This window comes from Lissotriton vulgaris, chromosome 1_1, assembly GCF_964263255.1.
Source record: "Lissotriton vulgaris chromosome 1_1, aLisVul1.2, whole genome shotgun sequence".
Classification (NCBI taxonomy): domain Eukaryota; kingdom Metazoa; phylum Chordata; class Amphibia; order Caudata; family Salamandridae; genus Lissotriton; species Lissotriton vulgaris.
This window is the reverse complement of record NC_141685.1, coordinates 1959536687-1959556928: the sequence shown is the minus strand read 5'-3', so window position 1 is coordinate 1959556928 and position 20242 is coordinate 1959536687. Positions and strand designations below refer to the sequence as shown.

The window sequence follows — 20242 nt, the reverse complement described above, 5'->3', positions numbered from 1 at the left end:
TCTCCCCATTGCATAGCCGGCCTGGTCTCAGTATTAGAGGTGTATACCAGGAAATCCGCAATTGCCTTCTGGACTTGTTGCACCACGGGGCGCGCTGCAGCAACGTATCTCGCAAGTGCCAGTGTCGCTGGGGCCGGGTCAGAGTCGGGAGTGAGAGGGAAGCCAGGACCGTGGAATGATCCGAGAGGGAAGCTGTGAGGATCTCAGTGTTGGAGACATGGGCTTGAAGGGAGGAAGAGCAGAGGAAATAGTCAAGTCACGCGTATGTCTTATGTGCACCCGAGTAGTGTATGTAGCTGCGGGTTTGGGGGTGGAACTGGCGCCAAAGGTCAGACAGTCCTAATTCTCGAAGGCGAGCGTGACCCTGTATGGAAAGTACCCCCGCCTGATGAGTTCTCTGACAGGAACGGTCTAGGGCATTATCAAAGACAATGTTGAGGTCTCCCCCCAGTAACATGTGGCGGTCTGACGTGGCAGCTGCCTCATCGAGAGCCAGCATGAGGAACTTAAGTTGCCCATCGTTCGGGGCATAGATGGATCCCACCACAAACGTCATCCCACCCAGGGAGAACTGATAGCAGAGTAGTCGGCCCCTTATCTCAGCTGTCTTCTGAAGAACCTTACCCTGGAAGAGGCGGGACACCAGGATGGCCACTCCCGCGGTTTTGGATGTGTTAGAGGAGAACAGTTGAATCGGGAAGGCCCGAGATTTCAGCCTATGGTGGTCTTTAAAAAGGAGATGTGTCTCCTGGAGCAAGCATAAGTCAGCTTTGGAACTCTCCAGGTAGTTAATGACCGACCGCCTCTTAATTGGATTTTTCAGGCCCCGGAAATTGAGCGTGAGAACAGTAAGTGGAGCTGGTGTCATCTCAAAACGGTACATCGGGGAAGGCGTTGGGACCTATGACACCGAAGAAGGAAGGGATCAAGAACTAAAATAAAAGGTGGACAAGGGGGTCCCCTCCCAAAACAGAAACCCCAGAAGTAAACAGTCACTATAGGAATGTCAACAACAACAGGAACGGAAAAAACAGTGAAGTTGAAGTTATCCAGAAACATTGTCCGCCGTCCTGAGCCAACCAGGAGGTCATCGTTGTGGGCGCGGATTGCGACCAACAGAGGGGATCACAGCCCCTTCCGCCATCCGCCATTGCCAGTAGGCCAGAGCCAGGTCCGAAGGAGAGTCCGCTAACCCTCAGCCAACTGATTGTACCCTGCCAGGGCCTCCGAGGCTAGGGCTAGTGCATCTCGCTGGTTCTTGTCAATGTCCTCCTTGTCTGGTTTCCGAAACCGTCTGCAGCGGCGTTGACGTTGCCACCCTGAGGGTGTGATCCCAGGCCCCAGGGTGACACCCGGAACGTCCTCCTCCTCGCATGGAAGTGCTAGCCCCAGGAGGCGACAGGAGTCCACGAGGGAGTGTAATTGATGTTGCTTGCCGTCGGCAGAAGATGAGCCGGAACGGGTGGCCTCAGGCGCATTGAATACCCTTCTGTTTCAAATGTTCCGTCACAGGGTGGAACTGCCAACCGGGGTTGCAAAGTGATCAGGGCCAGGTCCTGATAAAGAACTGGGCTATGTCCTTTATAGGAGATAGGGTGTAGAGATCTTGCCTTGGTGAGGATTGCCTCTTTAACCTTAAAATCTTGAAGGCACCCCAGGATGTCTGCTGGTGGGGCATTAGGCGCTCGTGGGGGGCCCACCCGATGTGCTCTGTCTAGCACGATAGCCATATCCTCCGGCGCTGCAAGGATGTGGCGGAAGAGGCTTCCTGTAAATGCAAAGAGGTCTATAGTGTCCTTTGTGGGCTTAACCCCGCCTATTCTGATGTTGTGCCTCCGAGACCTGTTCTCCAGGTCCTCCAGGTGTGTTTGAATGTCCAAGTGTTGGTCCTGAAGGCGGAGTATCTCCTGTTGTAGTACGGTGACATCGGTGGTGGTCACATCGTGCCACTCCTCAAACGTGTCCACTCTTTCCCCCACGCTATCTACATCTCTGCACATTTCCTTGAGCTCGGCCGCTAGCTCCGTCTTGACAGCCTGGATGTCCGCTCGTAGGGTGGTAAGGAGGGACTCCAGAAAAGCTTTAGCGATGGGTTCACCGCCCGCCTCAGGGGTGGGTCGCGGGGCTGACATCGTAGATGTGGATGGCGTTGCCCCAGGGAGTGCTCTGCCAAAGAAATCAGTTGGAGCTTTCGTTTTCCGAGTCCGGGAGGACATGCTCCGTAGGGCAGCTGCACGTGGAAATCACTGATCATGCGAAAGTGGACACTGCGCTCGAGGGGTATGGAACCAGGACCCCCAATAGGCGGCCGCCCGTGGGGTCCACTCCTTCACACACGCAGCACCCAGGCGTCAACAGCGGCAGACGGCTGCTAAATATCGTCACAGTCCCGGGGAGCCAGGCCCCCACGGCGATTATGGTCAGCGGGGACCCAACACTCCAGACCAGGGCAGTCCAACACGCTTGAGCTGCAGCAGGCACCACACTAGGACAGACGCCGGCTAGGGGGCACCGGATCACTCGCCTCAAAATGGCGGCGGTCTGTGTCTCTCTCCGTCCCCAACTCAACGGGGCCAAGGACACAGGGGGAGCTCCTCTCGTTCTGTCACCGCCGTAAACACATCCAGCCACCCCAGCGCGCGTTCTATGACCACCCAAGGGCCGCTATGTCCACGTCGCTGCGCCCAGTAACTCCAGGAGGTCGCTCCCTCCTTGTGGCTGCGATGCGTCAGGCTTCCGTCTATTGCCCAACCAACAGGGCATCCGGGACCGCCCCCGCAGTGTGCGCCAGTCAGCCGGGGAAGGGGCCTCTCCAGCGCTGCTCCGGCATGTTTGTCTCACCTCACAGAGCCCTGCTGCTCCAGCGCTGCACGCCTGGGGCTCCGCTCCGGATTCCTCGTGGCCCCAGGCCGTCCGTGCTCCGTAGGCCCCTCTGGACACGCCCACCGCACCTCAGCCGGAGATGCGAGCCTCGGCAACCGTTAGCCCGGTCCCCGCTCAATCGAGGCCGCGGCTGCGACGCGTCCTCAGGGCTGAGAGCGTCCCACCATGCGACCACAGGATGTACTACTCGGGGGTCCTCTCTCCGCCATAGGTCGGCAGTTGCTGGGTCTGTACACCCCCAGCAGGCCTCCGGGACACTCAGGGCTCTGGGGTGTGCGCGTAGAAGCTAAATCGGCGGACTGCGGGCAGGAGCTCAGGAAAGTACGTCCTAGCTCTCCACCATCTTGGCCACACCCCCAGCAGCTCCTGTTTAGAGCACTCTCAACACCAGCGACACTCTAGATCTGCTCACCTCAAATGTCTGCTTTTCTATCAAAGTCTTTAAGCATAGGATTAGCACAGTGCTATCCACGCCGAGATAGAAATGGACAAAGTCTTTTGCCATTTCTACAGCAACATTTTTAAGCATATGACTAGCACAGTGCTATCCTTGCCGAGCTGTAAAATTACAAAAGCCATTTATCACTCCAGGCTCAGTATTACAACTTTGAATTTGTAAAATACCAACCAAGCCAACCTGAAATGAATAAAAGCAACCCCTGACACAGTGTTTTGCTCTAATTAGAGCTCTTCGGTGAGGTATAGCTTTGTTCAGACACAAGAGAGCACCCAGTATAAGTAAAAAAAATACCCTTTCAGGCATAGAGTGACAAATACATTTTGCAAAAAAGAAGCAGAGAACTCTGGGTAGTTCTCAAGTTTAGGTGGAAAGCAGCTCTTGTTTAGAGCATTCTCAACACCGGCGACACTCTAGATCTGCTCACCTCAAATGTCTGCTTTTCTATCAAAGTCTTTAAGCATAGGATTAGCACAGTGCTATCCACGCAGAGATAGAAATGGACAAAGTCTTTTGCCATTTCTACAGCAAAGGTTTTAAGGAGTGCTAAACTGTAAAATGACAAAAGCCATTTATCACTCTAGGCACAGTATTACAGCTTTGAATTAGTAAAATACCAACCTGACAGTAATAAAAGCAACCCCTGACACAGTGTTTCGCTCTAATTAGAGCTTTTAAGAGAGGTAAAGCTTTGTCCAGACACTATATTTAGTAATATATTTTTTTGCAAATATAGCATACAAAATAAAGTGGTGTTTGCCCTCCCCTCCCTTCCCCCATGATTGTACCACAATCACACAAAAAATGATAGAAATGTTTTAGATAATCAGAGAAAATTTTGTTCAGGATATATTTTATTTTGTGTAAGTCTGTTCTCTTGTTCTATACATTAACAGGTTTGGAACCTAGCGAATGGGCAAAGAAGGCCTACATAGTTCCTTATTTACATACTAGATTACTTGACACAATATTTAGATACCAATCATACCTGCTCATTGTTTGATAACTTATGCCTGTGAGAACTCCATCTGGAACTGAGATTGGTAAGGCAACAGGACCTAAAATACATTACTATTGCCAATCTGAACAAAACTCTATCTCATGTAGCTTGCCACTGGAGACAACCTAGACTGGCACCTTTTAATTATGATGGAAAAATTATCTGTGTTACCTCACTCAAAATTATCACTTTTATATGAATTGGTTTTTGCACATTTGTTGTTCAGAGAAGATGGAATGTAGGTAAGGCCACCATTGGGAGGTTATTTGTGGGCATTGTTCCACTTTCACTTATCTAAGGCGAGGCCGAGGGGTCCTTTGTTTGCATAGGTTGTGGGCTCGGTGGGATTGCTTGTTTCCAGGCCCATGTTGGCTTGAAAGCCCGTGAAGTGCAATCGGAAATGTGTTCAGCTTCAGGTTTGATGCATCGTTATGTTTCTTTTTCATTATTACAGAGAAGGTGCTGGATTTAAAATCAACAGATCTTTCCAAGCTGAGAGTACTGGAGCTGAAAAAGATCCTTGACAGCTGGGGAGAGGTGTGCAGAGCATGCATGGAAAAAACAGACTTTGTGAATCTAATTAAAGAGTTGGCTCCTAAATATGCCTTTGCAAATAACAGAGCGGACCTTTGATGCTCTAAAAATGCAGCGCAGAACAAGCTTTTATGCATCAGTCCTTATTTACTGTGATTATGAGTCTTAATATTTCTCAAGATGTTAGTATTTTATTTTTCATGTTAATACATAATAAAATATGATCTTAAATCCGTACAAAGAAACTTTACATTTTTGTATTCCCATTATAGTGATGTATAAACTATGCATTTTCAAACTTTATTGCTTCTTGATACTGTTTCACTGGTTACTCATTAAAGCCTGCTAATAAAAATCAGTTAGAATATAACCGTTTAAACCGATTCAGTTTAAGTGGTTTCTGCGCGTGCACCTTTTTGAGACTGTCTGTCTTTTTCACTGGGGTTCGCAGCTAGTGGGGCCAAAAACTCAGAAAATGGTCTTTGCCAGAAAGTAAACCTCCTAAAGCTTCCGCTCTATAGGCAAACGTAGATGAGCAGTCAAGGGCTAGAAGTAAAAACACCCCCCCTAGTTCTGCACTCTATACATTGATCACAATCACTAGATGATGAACTTGGTAAAGTCTGGCAACAAAAAGCATAATGCCACAACAAGTCAGTCCCTGCACCTCTAAAAGTGCCAAGGAATGTTAACAAACAAATGATGCGATAGCAAATGACCTCGATCAATGCAATGCAAAATGGAGAATTTGACATCCTTCCACCATAATGAAGTTTCTTTGTTTAAAGTAGTAACGTTCACTATTGATTATCCTAGTGTTCATGACTATCTAAAACAGTAGAGAACAAACTCTTTGTCAGTTGATATTGAGTTTACCTCGTAAATTTAAAAAAAGGGACCAGTGCTTTCAAATTTGAAGAGTGCATTTTCAGGTTCCAGGAATATTAGCGTAGGTTTAAGGGAAGTGGTGGAGGTCACCCAAAATGGGAATAACTTTCTACTTAGGTGCCCTAGCGGCTCATTGTCAGTTGTTCCACACACTCACAATGAATGAAGCTGATCAGGTCAAACCTGTATCTAACCCAAACAAGCATTTGCAATGCAATAGGTCATGCATTATTAAAAGTTGGCGCTTTTGGCATGGTAAATGACACTGTTTTTTAAACCCTTCGCCGTGGCATGGGTGGGATGGGGGGGTGAGCGCCGCTTGGCGCTGCTATGCTCGTGATGGAACCACGCCGCCATGAGTCACGGGCGGCGTGTGCTTATGACAGAGTGGTTCCGTCACGGCCCCGCCCGCTCATTAATACGCCCGCACAGGCAGGGAATTAATGCCGCGTGGGCGAAGCAGCAGCCGCTTGAGGGAACCACGCCGTCATGAGCACACGTCGGCCATGGCTCATGATGGCGTGGTTCCGTCATGGGCAGGCAAGGGGTTAATTATATTTATTGTTTGCAGTGGAGTGCTAATTTGACATATATGCAATTACACCACTGCAGGAGGCAATCAGAAGAGCACATATGGAAGAACTACCTGAATATTATATCCATGCTAAAATTGAAAGCATTATGTTACAAGCAGCTAGCTAGACAGGGTGCTGCGAAACAGGCTTGACATGCAGTAGTCAGCCAACTGAGAGCTCTTGCACTCAAAACACCAGGCCAACACATGACCATGTGAGACACAGCGGATGCAGCCTTTCAGCGATGTGAGCATCTGACCCATAGACATGAGACTTGTGTGACCCTTAGGAAGGAGGTTTGTCCTGGAGAAGGTTTGCTGTAGTTCAGCTTAACCGAGGCCAACACAAAGAAAAACGTCCAAGCTTAACCCAAGTGGTTGTCTAAAAGTTAGTCACAATAAGGATTCTGCATATAATGCGCACAAAAGGTTAACATACTTATGGGACCGAATTACATGCAGATCACTTTGCTATTAAAGGTCATAATTAGTGCATTATGGGGAAATAGAAAATATAAACTTATGCTGCATCTATAAAATAAAAATAGTCGTGGTGTTGCCTTAAGGACTGTATAAAGAATAGGAAATATGTAAGTAACAACACAAAATCAGGCTGCAGGCTAACTCCTAAAACCTGTAGCTGAAATAATTCCATTTTTGTTGTAAAAATACCTTTAAATGTTTCGTTTTATAAAGCGCGAACTAGACCAAGAATTAGCGGTAGCCCCTCGGTTCAAACTCAGTCGGGTGGGGGGTCGCTCTTTTAAGGTGCGGGCAGCCGCACTCTGGAACGCTCTCCCTTTGAAACTCCGGACCTTTGGTGACCTGCTCTCCTTCCGCAAGGCCGCTAAAACTCATTTATTTTCTGAGCTTTGTTAAATCCTTCACTCCCCAATTTCTTAATAATTATTTCTGTTCCCCAGTTGTGTTGTGTTCGCCACCTTGTCGGTGCGCCGGGACGCTCCTTCGCTGGAGCAGCCGTGCGCAATACAAATAGCACTAACATAACATAACATAACATAACCTGAGACATCGGGTATCCAAACACTTTACATGAGCACTAGCTTCAATAGAGGAGGACACATTAATTTTTGTAGGCATGGGGAGATTAGGTGATTGGCCCAGAATCACAGGATGTTGAGCGTCGTTGCCGAGACTCAAACCTGGTTCCCCAGCTTCGAGGTGGACCCTCTAGCCGTAAGGCTACATCCTCTCTACAACATCTACAATTGAGAAGCAGTTGGCATTAGTATTAAAACAACTATGTTGCAGAGCCATTTAAGTCACTAACAATGTAAATAAACACCACGTCTGTACTTTATTACATGCTGATTAAAGACAGCAGGAAAGGAACAAAATTGCCATGGGGTCTTAATTACTCACTGAGACTGCTATGTTACGATTAAAATAATGCAGTTAGTTAATAGATTTTACTATATTTGAGATATTTATGGGGTGATAAACAAAGAAAACCGACATATCATACTAAGACTGGAATTATAAGGCCCAGAGACTCAGAAGAACTGTATCCTTTAAGGGCTGATAGATATAATGTTGACGGCAAAAAACTTACATCGCTGGTTACTTTGATCTGTCCTTGAAAGCACTACCATAAAATTGCCTTTAAAGCAAATAATTGAATACCTTTCTTGTGTGCAATTAAGCATGGTATCAACATTGTTTATCTCCGAAGGAAAGAGTGGAAATGTGCTGTGCCAACACCTAAATATTGGTAGATATGAACTACACCAGCCAAAAAGTACACCAGAACTGCAAGCCCGACGGTGTAGCAGCAGGTAGCTGACGAAGCAAAACAGACCAGGAGAGCAGCCTCGCAGGGTCAGTAAAATCCTTGACTCTTCACCAAACGGACTCAGGTTGACGCATTTACTGTGCAATTGCAAGAAGGTGTCGCTCTATGCAGAAAAGAAGTTGACCATAAATCTAACAATTAAGTGCCACAATGCCCAAAATGGGTACAGTTACAAATAACCTTTTTTTTAATCGGAATGATTAACAAGGGTGAAGGCGTAGGAAAGCAAAGGGGCACGCACACATTAGGATGGTATTTAGGAATATTAACCTACCGCGACGGCCTGTGCGATTGACTACAGAGTGCACCTGCACTTAAAAAGCAGCAGAGCACCCCCCCTTCAGCGGCAGGAGAGAGAGCACCTTAAATTACATGGTAAACAGCCCTTTGTCCTTGAATGGCTGGCTTCTTAGAAACAACTGAAAGCGGGCCTTGATGAAAGAAAGCACGGCGCCCCTGCTTCTAAGTTAGATGCATGGTGGCCCAGGACGAGGGCAACATGGTAATAAGGAAGTGCTAATGAAAGCGAGCTACAATATAAAACACGGCGCCCGTGCATAGTAATCCTATGGGCTGGCAGCCTGAGAAGCCTGTGCCACGGCATTTAAACAAAACCAAAGTAGTACCTACTTTAATCAGACATAGACCTACAGCGTAACTAAGCTGCAGTTCGTTGTTGCTGCTTGCCTGAAAACGGAAGTGATGTTTCTAAGCGCCACCCAGTAACAAGCCAGGAAAGCAGAGCAATGCCCGAGTGAACCAATGCCAGGTAGCAGGCGGGGTTACACTCTGTCTACTAATTACTAAAGGTCTTTCAGACAGTGCATGCGTGCTGCCTAGCATTGACCTAAAAAGGATTGGAGCCCAAAGATACAAAGGACTCCTCTCAGGCTACACAAATTTCTTGGGCAGCGAGGACAAATTGGACCTCAAAGTGCTGTATCTGCGTCTGTGGACTCCTTGGGCTGGCTTAGAGATTCCACACAGTTAAGGTTAGAGTTCTGGAAGCAGCAACAGTAGCATAGTGCATGCAGGAGTCTCTCCAGAAAGTGTTTAACTAACTTGAGGGAAGCACCAACTTATACATCCATGATTAGGCTCTGTACAACTTCAATTCAAAATCAGCATATTCTCCAAGTTCAAAGGGTCCATCCAATCATTTTGGGGCCCATTTGTCACCTCAGAGAGGAGCCCTCATAGAGGAGTCTATACAGAACGTTTCTCCATGGTTGCTGACCATGTCTAGACAATTAGGTACACAATGGGTCCTTTACGGTTTCAAGAAAACATTTTTTCATCAACACTTGGATATGTATAGCTAGACCGTTTATGCATTCCTAGCTGAAGATGTGTATTGTTCTTAGAGCACAAATAGTATTTTGAAAAGCTAGCACATTTAAGGGGCCTCTTTTAATTGGCCAGTCTGCTGCAGAGAACTCTTCTGTACTGGGGCAGTTTGCTGAGGAGAGCTACTGTCAAAAGAGTAGGGACACCCTAGCACAGTGTTCCTGTGTGTATGGTCCAATTTAAAGAAATTCTGTCCTGAGGTGGGCTGTTTATTGCAGTTAGTTTCAGTTCATAGGATGGGGCCATTGCACTGCATACAAATGATGTCAATGATTTTAAGAAACTTTAGCAAAGACTTTTTCAACATTGGTCTGTGCTTGATTGTTAGAATATCCACTCAATAAAGGTACATACATTGAATGTAATTGGGACTCATTAAAATGGTCAGTGATTATCTTGACAGTCTGTGTTTAATTGACTCCTTCTGGAACAATATTACGTTCTGGAACCCTAGTCTAGAGCACAGAGCTCTACCCAAGATAGGACGTCATGTAGATACGGTTTGGTCGATCTGTACTAGATCATCCAAAGCATAGAACCCTTAATTACTAGACTCAGCCACTTATCTCTTAGTCAGGGGTTTTCTACAGAAGACATCCCTATGCTCGCTTCTTCCGACCTCCCTCAGTGGAAGGGCCTATCGGCAGTACATTTCCTTCCCCAACTATGGTCAGACCTTGAAAGGACACAAGCTCTCTGCACTAGACGAGATGTCCCCTAGGAGAAAGGCCACCTGGACTAGACTGTCATCCCATGACAGGCAACTATTAGCTCTTAATGGGCAGGAGTTCCATGCACTAGACTGAAGCCTGATTCCTTGATTGTTTCTTGGATGTGTGTGGGCATCTAGGCTGACAGTTGAATCTTGGCCCCTTGTTGAATGAATGCCACTAATGGACTTGGTGGAGTGTTTTCTTACCTTATATGCTGGACTAAGGTAAGATTGCAATAAAGGAAAGTTAGTGCCACCTACCTGATATCTGTGCATTCTCAGGAAGATTACATGATCTCTCTGCACTAGACTGTCATCTCATTCATAGTTCCTCTCTACCTTGCCACAAATTCATGGACAAGACATTCCTTATGTAGACTGCATCCGTGTGAAGAGGCTATCTGCACTACACTGCTTCAATAATATTTATGACTCCATAATCATCCTGAAATCGATAGAGGTACCCTCAAATGACTAAAAATTATAAAACATAACCAAAGTCTGAATTCTGGGGACACTCTTTAGCTAACGTAAAATTGTCCCTTGACTCTATCTTTTAATATATCTTTATAACGTATTTATCATTTGTAATCAAGGCCATTGGAAATGTGCAATTCGGCCCCCACTGCATTTTCCACAAAGTTATGCATTTACCATACTTGCCATATAATTCCTCTTTTACTGTGAAATTTCAAAATTTCCACAACATTTTTCTAGGTCAAACACATAAGTTCCTAAAAAAGTACCATACATGACATGCTGTGGAACATCCTTTGCAAAAGATAACTCGTCATCTTCCTGTTGCTTATAGCTTTCCTCTCGTGGTAAACTGATACTAATTTGGTAAAGCATTTGCACAGACAGCATTAATGTGACAAAAAAGACATATTAGCAAAATAATATTGCCACAGATGGTGATGCATTATACCACATTTACCTTTTTTGGGCAAATAATGTATTCATTCCATACATATAATTTGGTTCTCCACTTCTATATAATTCCAGTGGTCCTTATTATAATACGGGAAATGAGTACAGAATTTGAATGGCATCGTTATACACATACAGATTGTACTTTACAATACAACTGGCAGCCCGTCCCGACGTTGTCCGGGAGCAATCATGGCTCAGGGCCCCCGCCCGCCCTGACGTTGTGTAACCTGCCCACTTCACTGCTCATGTCACTTTTTCCTGCTGTAATGCCCCGTTTGGTACCTGCCCACGAGACACATTATTAGGACTTGTTGACTGTTCTCCACAGAGGGGTGACCCGGGTGCTCTGCGTGACGCACAGGCTGTGTCCACTACCTTTTTATATTTTTAATCCCATCTATTTTCATTGTGTTGAACGTTACCCATCCACCTGCCAGTGATTAACATAACAGAACAGATTGTCTACGTGTGCTTTCTCTTTCTTTATACATTCTTTGCTTTTTTTTTATTTTTATAAATGCTTTTTTTATTGAGCCTCCTTTGTCTCCTTAATGGAAAAGTGCAGGTAGTTCGCGTCACAGAGTACCTGCTTGCCCCTCAGAAGTTCCTGTACTGTCCCGTCACTTCCCCCGACAGCTAATTGATTCAATTTCAAAGGAAATGCCTTTTCTGAACAGCAGACACGCTTTATATTCACTGTGCTCATGTGCCTGATAGCAGTGCTCTGCGCGTTTCACAGTTCCATGTTATCAGCACCTTACGCTCTCATCCGAGAAGAACACGGCAGCTGCTCCACTCTGGCGCACACCTAACGATTCGACATGATTTTCAGCGGTTAGAAGCAATCCATGGCTGCCACAGGTGCTATACAAACAGCCTCTACCTTAACATAAAACAGCATACCAAAACAATGCAGAGATGGCATGCTGGTACCTTCCCAGCACTGGTGGCGATGTCCGGACGGCTGCAGCGGGGGGCTGAAAAGATGGCAGTGGTACAGTGGTTGCCATGAGGAAGAAAGCGTAAGAGCTCGCACTGTTTGCAGCCTTAAAAACCCCGGTGCGGGCCCTTTAATAGGAGAGCAAGTGCAGCTCCTCCAATAGGCCCCGGTACCAGCTCTCACTAAATTATTAGAGCCGTACAGTACAGTGAATATTCAATCTCTGCAGCCCCTCACTGTCTGCCCGCCGATCCTCACCGCCTGTCCGCCGGTCATGTCCGCGTCTCCCCTGATCTCCGCCACTCCTCGTCACTGCTCCTCCCCGCGCTGATCTCCGCCGCTCCTCCCCACGCTGTTCTCCGCCGCTCCTGTACGCCGCTCCTCGCGTGTAGGCCGCTCCTGATGTCAGCAAGCACGTTGCGCTGGCGCTACTTTGAAGGGACTACTTTTTTTTAACTTATATTTTTTAATAACGTATTTATTTTTAATTTATATAGCCTATGTCCATCTGCACACCCTGAGGATTACAACGATGTATCGGGTGAGTGGATTGGCGCTGTGGTTCTCAAGTTTACCCGCCTCAAAGCCTCAAAGTTCTTCCTTTATAATAGTAGTATAGATACACATTTTGGCACCTGTGAAACAGGGTCCCCTTTAATTAGAACTCACTTTTGTAGGTTAAACAACTATATTTGATTATAATAAGTGTATTTGTAGGTAGTTGGATTGTTTATTGACTGGAGAGTGAGCCCTGGTCAAGCAGCAAAACTATCCCTGTCAGGGTAAGGCACAAGCAAACCCCAACCCCTGGTAGCTTGTCACAGAGCAGTCAGGCTTAACTGAGAAGCAATGTGTAAAGTATTTGTGCAACACTTCAAATAGTAAGGCAGTGAAAACACCACACACAGAAAGTTAGAAGAATAGAAATTTTGTTAATAAATATAGCAAGACCGAAACAACAAAAATCGACGTAGTAGAACCAAAGAGATGGAACTTTAAAGTTCTAGATAAAAATAGCACCAAAAAGCATAAAGCACCAACTGTAGATATCTGGTTGCGCCAGACCAGGACAAAGGGGCTGATTACGATGGCAGACGGACTGGAGTGACGGGCAGCTGTCCGCAATACCATGAGGTAGTTCCCCACAGCAAATCAGGATGCAACCGCCACGGTGTCTCTATGGTTACTAGTTCCTGAGATGAAATCGCAGTGGGTCTGTGGATTTAATAAAATCGTAAATATATTTGAATAATATATTCATGCCCCTCAACTTTTAACATTGACATCAGAGAGACCAAATCCATACATTAATATTTGAAAGCCTATCTGTGTTTCACAATATATTTAGTTTATTATTTTGGTGAATCCGCAGATCCACCACAATACCACCGTGGATCTGCAGCAATTTCTCTAACATACTGAAACTTCAACTTCTCATATGGTACAGTTAGTTTCCACCCATGCACATTGCAAACCACACCCTAAAGCACTATTTTGGTTTCACGTTAATCTGGAGGTAGACTGAAAACCACAGTGCCATCATTTTATTTGCTTTCCTTCAAATGAAGAAAGTTTGAAAGTCAGGATGTTTTCTGCTGAAGATAGAAGAGAAAGGAAAGAGCAGGATGAAGAAGAAGAAGAAGACTTGCCATCCTTAAAGCAGTCCTCCAATGTTTGGAAATATTTCTCCATCCCTTCGGAAGAAAAGAAAGTTGTTGCAAATATTGTCCAATGCAATATATGCAGCAAAAAACTGTCAAGGGGTCCGGGGAAGAAGTATTCACACGGCACAATTTCTGTGTGGAAACATCTGAAAACCAGACATACATGGATGTATGAGAGAATGATAGAGAGAGAGGGTGGCACAGCATCATCAGCAGCTTGACCATCTGTGGGACCCTTACCACCCAACCAGATGATTACCATCCCCAATTTGTCACCAACACTGAAAGACATGGTGACTCAATTTGGCAAATGCCTTATGCCAGGAGCACTAAAAATGTCATCTGTTGTTCAGTTTATAGATGCTGTCAACAACCATATTTGTTAATTTTTTTTCAGCTCACTGTTCCACCTTCCATTCCTCTTAAAGACTGAATAAGCCAGTTGCTTCTACCAAGTTGCCTTCCCTTACCCCTTTTACTACCCCTGTTATTTTTCTTCCATAACAAAAAATACCAAAAAACTACGTTGTTGGGGAGAAAATCCTCTCAAAACCCGTTCTTTTTAGAACCACTTCATCTGGTCAAAGAAAGAGCTAACTACATGTTTTATATTTTTGTACAATTGTGTGTTTGAGTTTTTCTATGTATACATCTATCATACCCCTCATAAGCACAATCAAAGTAGCACATTTTTAATATTCACCAAGGACTAAACCTATAAAGTATTAAAGAAGACACTAGCACATGTTTTGCAATATAATCTAGAATACTAAAATGCAAGTGGATGTGTAAGTGATTGTATGGGTATCTCATTGGATGTGTGAGAGCCTGTATTGGTGTATCAGTGCTTGTGTAATTTCTCTCTGGGTTTCTTAGTAGCTGTGTGGGTCTACAAGTGGGTGGGTAAGTACCTCTGTGGGTGTGTGAGTGAGTGACTGTATGGGTGTATTGGTCTATGAGAGTAGATGTGTGCATGTGCCAATAGGTGTGTGAGTGACTGTATGAGAGTGTGGGAGTGGCTATTTGGATGTGTCAGTAGCTGTGTGGGTGATGGTATGGTTGTGTTAGTGGGGATATAAATATCTTTGTGGGTATGTGAGTAGCTGTGTGAGTCCATGAGTGGTTGTATGTATGTGTGTGTGAGTGGATGTCTGAGTGGTTGTATGGTACTGTAAGTGGGTGTCTGACTGTGTAAGTGGGTGTATGTTTTTTGTTAATTGTAGTCCCGAACACCCTCACAATGTAATCTAAAGCAACAACACTAGTATAACTGATTGTAAACCACATTACTCCAATAGATGGCGCCATTCATCTGTGAAAAAAAAAAATATATATATTAACTAGCATTACAATTTATAAAATTATAAATTAAACTCAGAAATGTTAGCAATGCATAATAATATAATAGCTATAAATCACTACACTTTTCCCATGCTCTAATGCTATGTTATCATAAAAATCAACATTTCATTTTCCCTTTTTCCCTGAACAAAAGAATCATCCTTGAACTTTGGGGAAAAAACAATCATATAAAATCGTATCATATGAACAATCATGTAAATAAATTACAACTACACTGTATTTCAAAGCAAATAAGCGACACAGTGCATTGCACACATCACAATTTTTTAAACAATCATTTTATCTATACTTGCAGTACTAATCCAAAGAACCATATGCTGAGAGTTAGAACTTCATCATTAGAAATGCTACAGTAGCACTATTAGACATATAAGGCACACCAGCAAAGGCAAAGCCTTATAAAGACATCACAAGGCTGCATGATGTTATAAATCCTGAAAATGCATCTACAATAACTAGACTATTCCACTTTTACAACTGTGACTGTCATCAGAACTTTGGTTCCAAAAACAAAAGATAGGAATTTGGTAACTTCCAAAACTTAAACCTTGTGATTCATGAATGGTAATGGCATATGCTAGACAAACTGGCAACTATTTCTATCTAACATATTAATCCTTCAGAAACAAAAAAACGTGCAGTACATTATCCAATTTGCTTTGCGTTGTCAATCTGATCAAATTCAATCACAAGGCATTCAACCTCATTCCTATTAGGAACATTAATAAAATCAACAACTTTACCCATATAACATTAACCAAACCTTGTTCAAAATTTCAATTTCGTCGCAAAATAACCCTACACTTTTTGCATACAGTTAAGCATTTCTCCAATCCTGCAATTTGTGAACCATTCTGCAGTTGTCTTCATTGTTGGATACCGTTTTTTTAACAAGACACCTTCCCTCTTTTGAAAGAACACCTACTCTAATATCTTTTGAAATATTACCATATTCAATATCATATGATTGTAGTATATACCTGATTAATTCTTTGTATTACAAGTTTAACCAAATATTCATATTTCCAAGGCTTCCCAAATTAGTCTTAGTTTCATCATGCAGCTGTGTTTTGAAGACAGTCTAGCCCTTCACAGGAGTAATTTGCAGTTGATCTCCAAAAATAATCAAATGTTTTCCTCTAAATAGCACATCATAATCTGTTCTAAAAAACGTTTGCATTCTCAAATGCACACAGGCAAACATTACGTTTTAAACCATGATCACCTCATCAATAATTAAAAGTTCAAACTTGATTAACACTCTTGATGCTTCATGACAAGATTCACCTGATAACTTTTGGTATCCCAGTTTGTTGTCATGTTTCACAGGCAGCACCAAAAGCTGATGCAAAGTAATACCTTTGATATTGTGTGCAGCTAATCCAGTAGGTGCTGCAACAACACATGATAAATTGAGCTCTGAGGTATTTTGTAGAAAATCAGTAAGAACTTGTATAAAGAAACTCTTACCATTGCCAGCTTGACCACTGACACACAGCAATATAGGTTTAAATGTTGAGCATTGGCACTCTTTCTTGTCATGAAGCAATCCATGCTCAATTGTAGCTTTCAGCTCCATATATGTTTGCATTTGCTCATCGTTTAGCTGTGCAACTAAATTTGCGAAGTCAATTGTTTCCTGTCTCGCTTGCTCCATTGCAGCCTCCACCTCATTCATTGCAATATCATCCTCATTTTCAATTATTGGCTATCCAAGTGGGTCCTGACTTTAAGGAGATTAACTTTTGCTACTTTGGGAACTCTTCTTTGCCACCTCAACAGTATCTTCCTGTTGAATTTCATCATTCAATATTTTCAAGAAGTTTGCAAACACTGAACACTCAATGCCATCCTTTGCAACATTGAAAGAGTCTTCATAGCAGTCTGACTCTCCTAGTAATTCAGTTTCACAACGCCTAGTTTTAAACAGCTGCAAAAGAGCCAAATAGAAACATTTTCTTTTTTCAATAGTCTGGTAACTTACTGTTCTGTGGTCTATTAAACTGGCTTTGATATGTTGTACCAAACACCCCCTGCAACCAACTACAGCAATTTTACCTTCATCTACATTTTCTGTCATATTGTTTCTATATGTCTTGTAATGGAGTACACTCCTTTTTGGATAGGTTGTGGCAGATTTTCAAAACTTTTGCGCTTGTTTAGCGTCACAAAAGTGACGCTAACCAGTGCAAATGTTTGTTTTGCTATTTTCTTTCCAGTTTTGCGCTGGAGAGTACCCTGTAAGTAGCGCAAAGCAGCTCCAAGCACTGCTTTGCGTTAATTTGTGCCGAGGGGCATGAAATGGGTAGTACATGGGTGTTCCCATGCAACCACCCATGCCTTTTGACGCAAACATACTTCTTAAGCTCATCACTATGCAAGCGCGCAGCGGCGCGCCGGAGGAGCGCCAGAGGAAAGCCCGTCTGTGCCCGTCCGGGCTAGGACGGGCCTAGGGGCTAGACACTCTGCCCAAATACGCACATATTCGCATGAAACTCTCCGGGCATTAAAAACGCACACCATTAGTCTTGATGAGGTAACGCAGACTTCTCTACTATCTAATGGTCTGTTGCGTAATAAAATTGCATGCTCCCGGTCTAACCCCTCCTCCTACTCCTGTCAGGCACATGGTCTGATTCTCGCCACTTTAAACACACGCTCACTGCATAAAGATCATCTAGATGTTTTCTCCTTATTAGTGGATGGTGAAATTGACATTCTCGCCCTCTCAGAGACTTGGCTTGGCACAGCATCTATGCCAGACATTCTAGCTGCCCTACCTCGTGAGTACGATGCGGTATGGCATAATTGCCCAAATGACTGTAGGGGTGGGGGTGTGGCGTTGCTGTTTAAAAAGAGCCTGACAGTGAAACAGATCATAGCGGAAAACTTCGCAGGAGCAGAGTTGTTGGGGATTAAAATTTCACTTAAATCCTCCTGCTTTGTAATACTGGTAGCTTATCGTCCACCGCAGAGCTCACCGGATTTCAATGACAGTTTCTTTGAACTGCTGACGGATTTTGCCTCGCGATACAAATCCCTGCTGGTGGTAGGGGATTTTAACTACCACTGGGACAAGCTACCGAGAGACGCCACCGAGTTGGAGTTTGAAGCTAATCTTTCAGCGCTAAACCTCCAACAGCTGGTGGTGGGCCCCACCCATGTGAAGGGCCACACGCTAGACCTGGTATGGTCTTCTATGCCTAATACTGCGATTACCGAGATCAGCCCCTGCATCTGCTCGGACCATTCTATGATCAGATGCTGGGTTCCGGGTGACCCCGTTCGGGCTGCATCTCATCAGGCACGGAGGAAAGTTCGGCTCTGGAATAAGGTTGAGGCTGACTCTTTAATAGCCGCCCTGTCCTCAGCCGCCCCTCCCACACTGAGCGGCATAAATTTAGATAACGATGCCACCGCGCTTATGTCCTGGCTGCTCGCCGCTCTTGATCAACTGGCTCCAGAGCAGATAGAGAGGACCAGATCCAAAGAGAAGGGAGCACCATGGTTCGATGCTTCACTGAAAGAGAAAAAGCAAGCTCTTCGGAAGGCTGAGAGAATGTGGAGACTTAATTACGGTCAAACGGAGGCAGAAACCTTTAAAACTCTGCTGGCGAAATATAAGGCAGAAATTCTGGAGAGAAAGTCAGCCTTCTACGAGGGAAGAATTAGAGAAGCAACTAATTTACAGCGAGAAACCTTTGTCATCCTAAGAGAGCTCACGCAACAGAAAGGGAGAATTTCTGTGAATGATCAGCCAGATTGTGATTCATTCCAAACTTTTTTCCTCCAGAAGGTACAGGATATCATTACTGATATCAACGCACGCTTAGTTACCCCCACTCTGTCCACGCTAGGGGCTCAGGTGCCGCCTATGATGCTAAGCATCTTTCCTCCTATCGACGACACACGCCTCGAGGAACTTGTTGGACAGACCAAATCTGGCTCCACTATAGACCCATGCCACCCAAGAATTTTTAAAATGGCATTGCCAGGCTTCCAGCTCCAGGTGTTGAGTTTACTTAATAACTCACTGGAAACAGGGTATCTTCCTGTCCGGTTGAAGGAAGCTAGGGTCTCCCCACTGTTGAAAAAAGCTGGTACTGACCCGAAGGCCTTGAAAAATTATAGACCCATCTCGCAGCTTCCTTTCCTGAGTAAGCTTTTGGAGAAGCACGTCCTAGGCACTTTGTCTGGCTATTTGGAGGAACACCATCTCCTTCACGCCAGGCAAGCAGGTTTCCGATCCCAACATAGCACGGAACTAGTAATGGCCGCGGTCACCGACGAACTGAGAGTCAGGGCAGACAATAAGCAGCCGTGTGCCCTGATTCTCTTAGATCTGTCGGCGGCTTTCGATACGGTCAGCCACACCATCTTGCTGGACCGTATCGTGAAGCTGGGGATCACTGGCCAAGTGCTAAAGTGGCTGGAGTCTTTTCTATCAGGTCGTACTCAAAGGGTACAGCTGGGTGATCAGCTATCGGGGATTAGTGATGTAACATGGGGTGTGCCCCAGGGGTCAGCACTATCCCCCCTGCTGTTCAATATCTATCTGCAGCCGCTGGTTGAGGAGCTCATGAGCCGGAACTGCCAAGTTTTTAACTACGCAGATGATACCCAGCTACTGGTTCAGCTGGAAGACACCATTGAGGCCCACGAATCAGTGAGGAATCTGCTTAGCTTCACGGTCAACTGGATGACCAACAATCTGTTGAAAGTGAATGCCGAAAAAACAGAGGTGCTGGTCCTCAGTAACCTAGGGAACCCCTGGAATGACCTATACTGGCCCCCAGAGTTAGGTTTTACTCCCCCTCCTGGTAAGATGGTAAAAAGTCTGGGTCTGAGGATTGATGCAGACCTCTCGATGGCCTCCCAAGTCGCAGCCGTGGTTGGCTCTTGCACGGGTGTACTGAGGCAATTGCGGAAATTGGTACCCATCTTATCAGCCTCTACCCTGCAAGCGATTGTATCTGCCACAGTCATTTCAAGACTGGATTACGGCAATGCACTATACCTCGGCTTGCCACAGAAGCTGTTGAGGAAGCTGCAGGTGGTGCAGAACGATGCCGCAAGGCTGATTCACTCCCTGCCTAGAAACTCTCACGCCACCCCCCTGCTCCAAAAGTTGCACT

The 20242-nt window shown here is 45.0% G+C and overlaps 1 protein-coding gene across 1 annotated transcript in view; it reads left to right on the top strand.

The window, feature by feature from the left end:
• The window catches only part of CDNF (cerebral dopamine neurotrophic factor), a 164327-nt gene extending 159072 nt beyond the window's left edge, over positions 1–5255 (top strand). Inside the window, exon 4 of the mRNA XM_086938524.1 lies at positions 4795–5255. Coding sequence (XP_086794650.1) covers positions 4795–4973 — 179 coding nt within the window. The 3' untranslated portion in view covers positions 4974–5255. The remainder of the gene's footprint in view (positions 1–4794) is intronic.
• The last annotated feature ends 14987 nt before the right edge of the window (positions 5256–20242 follow it).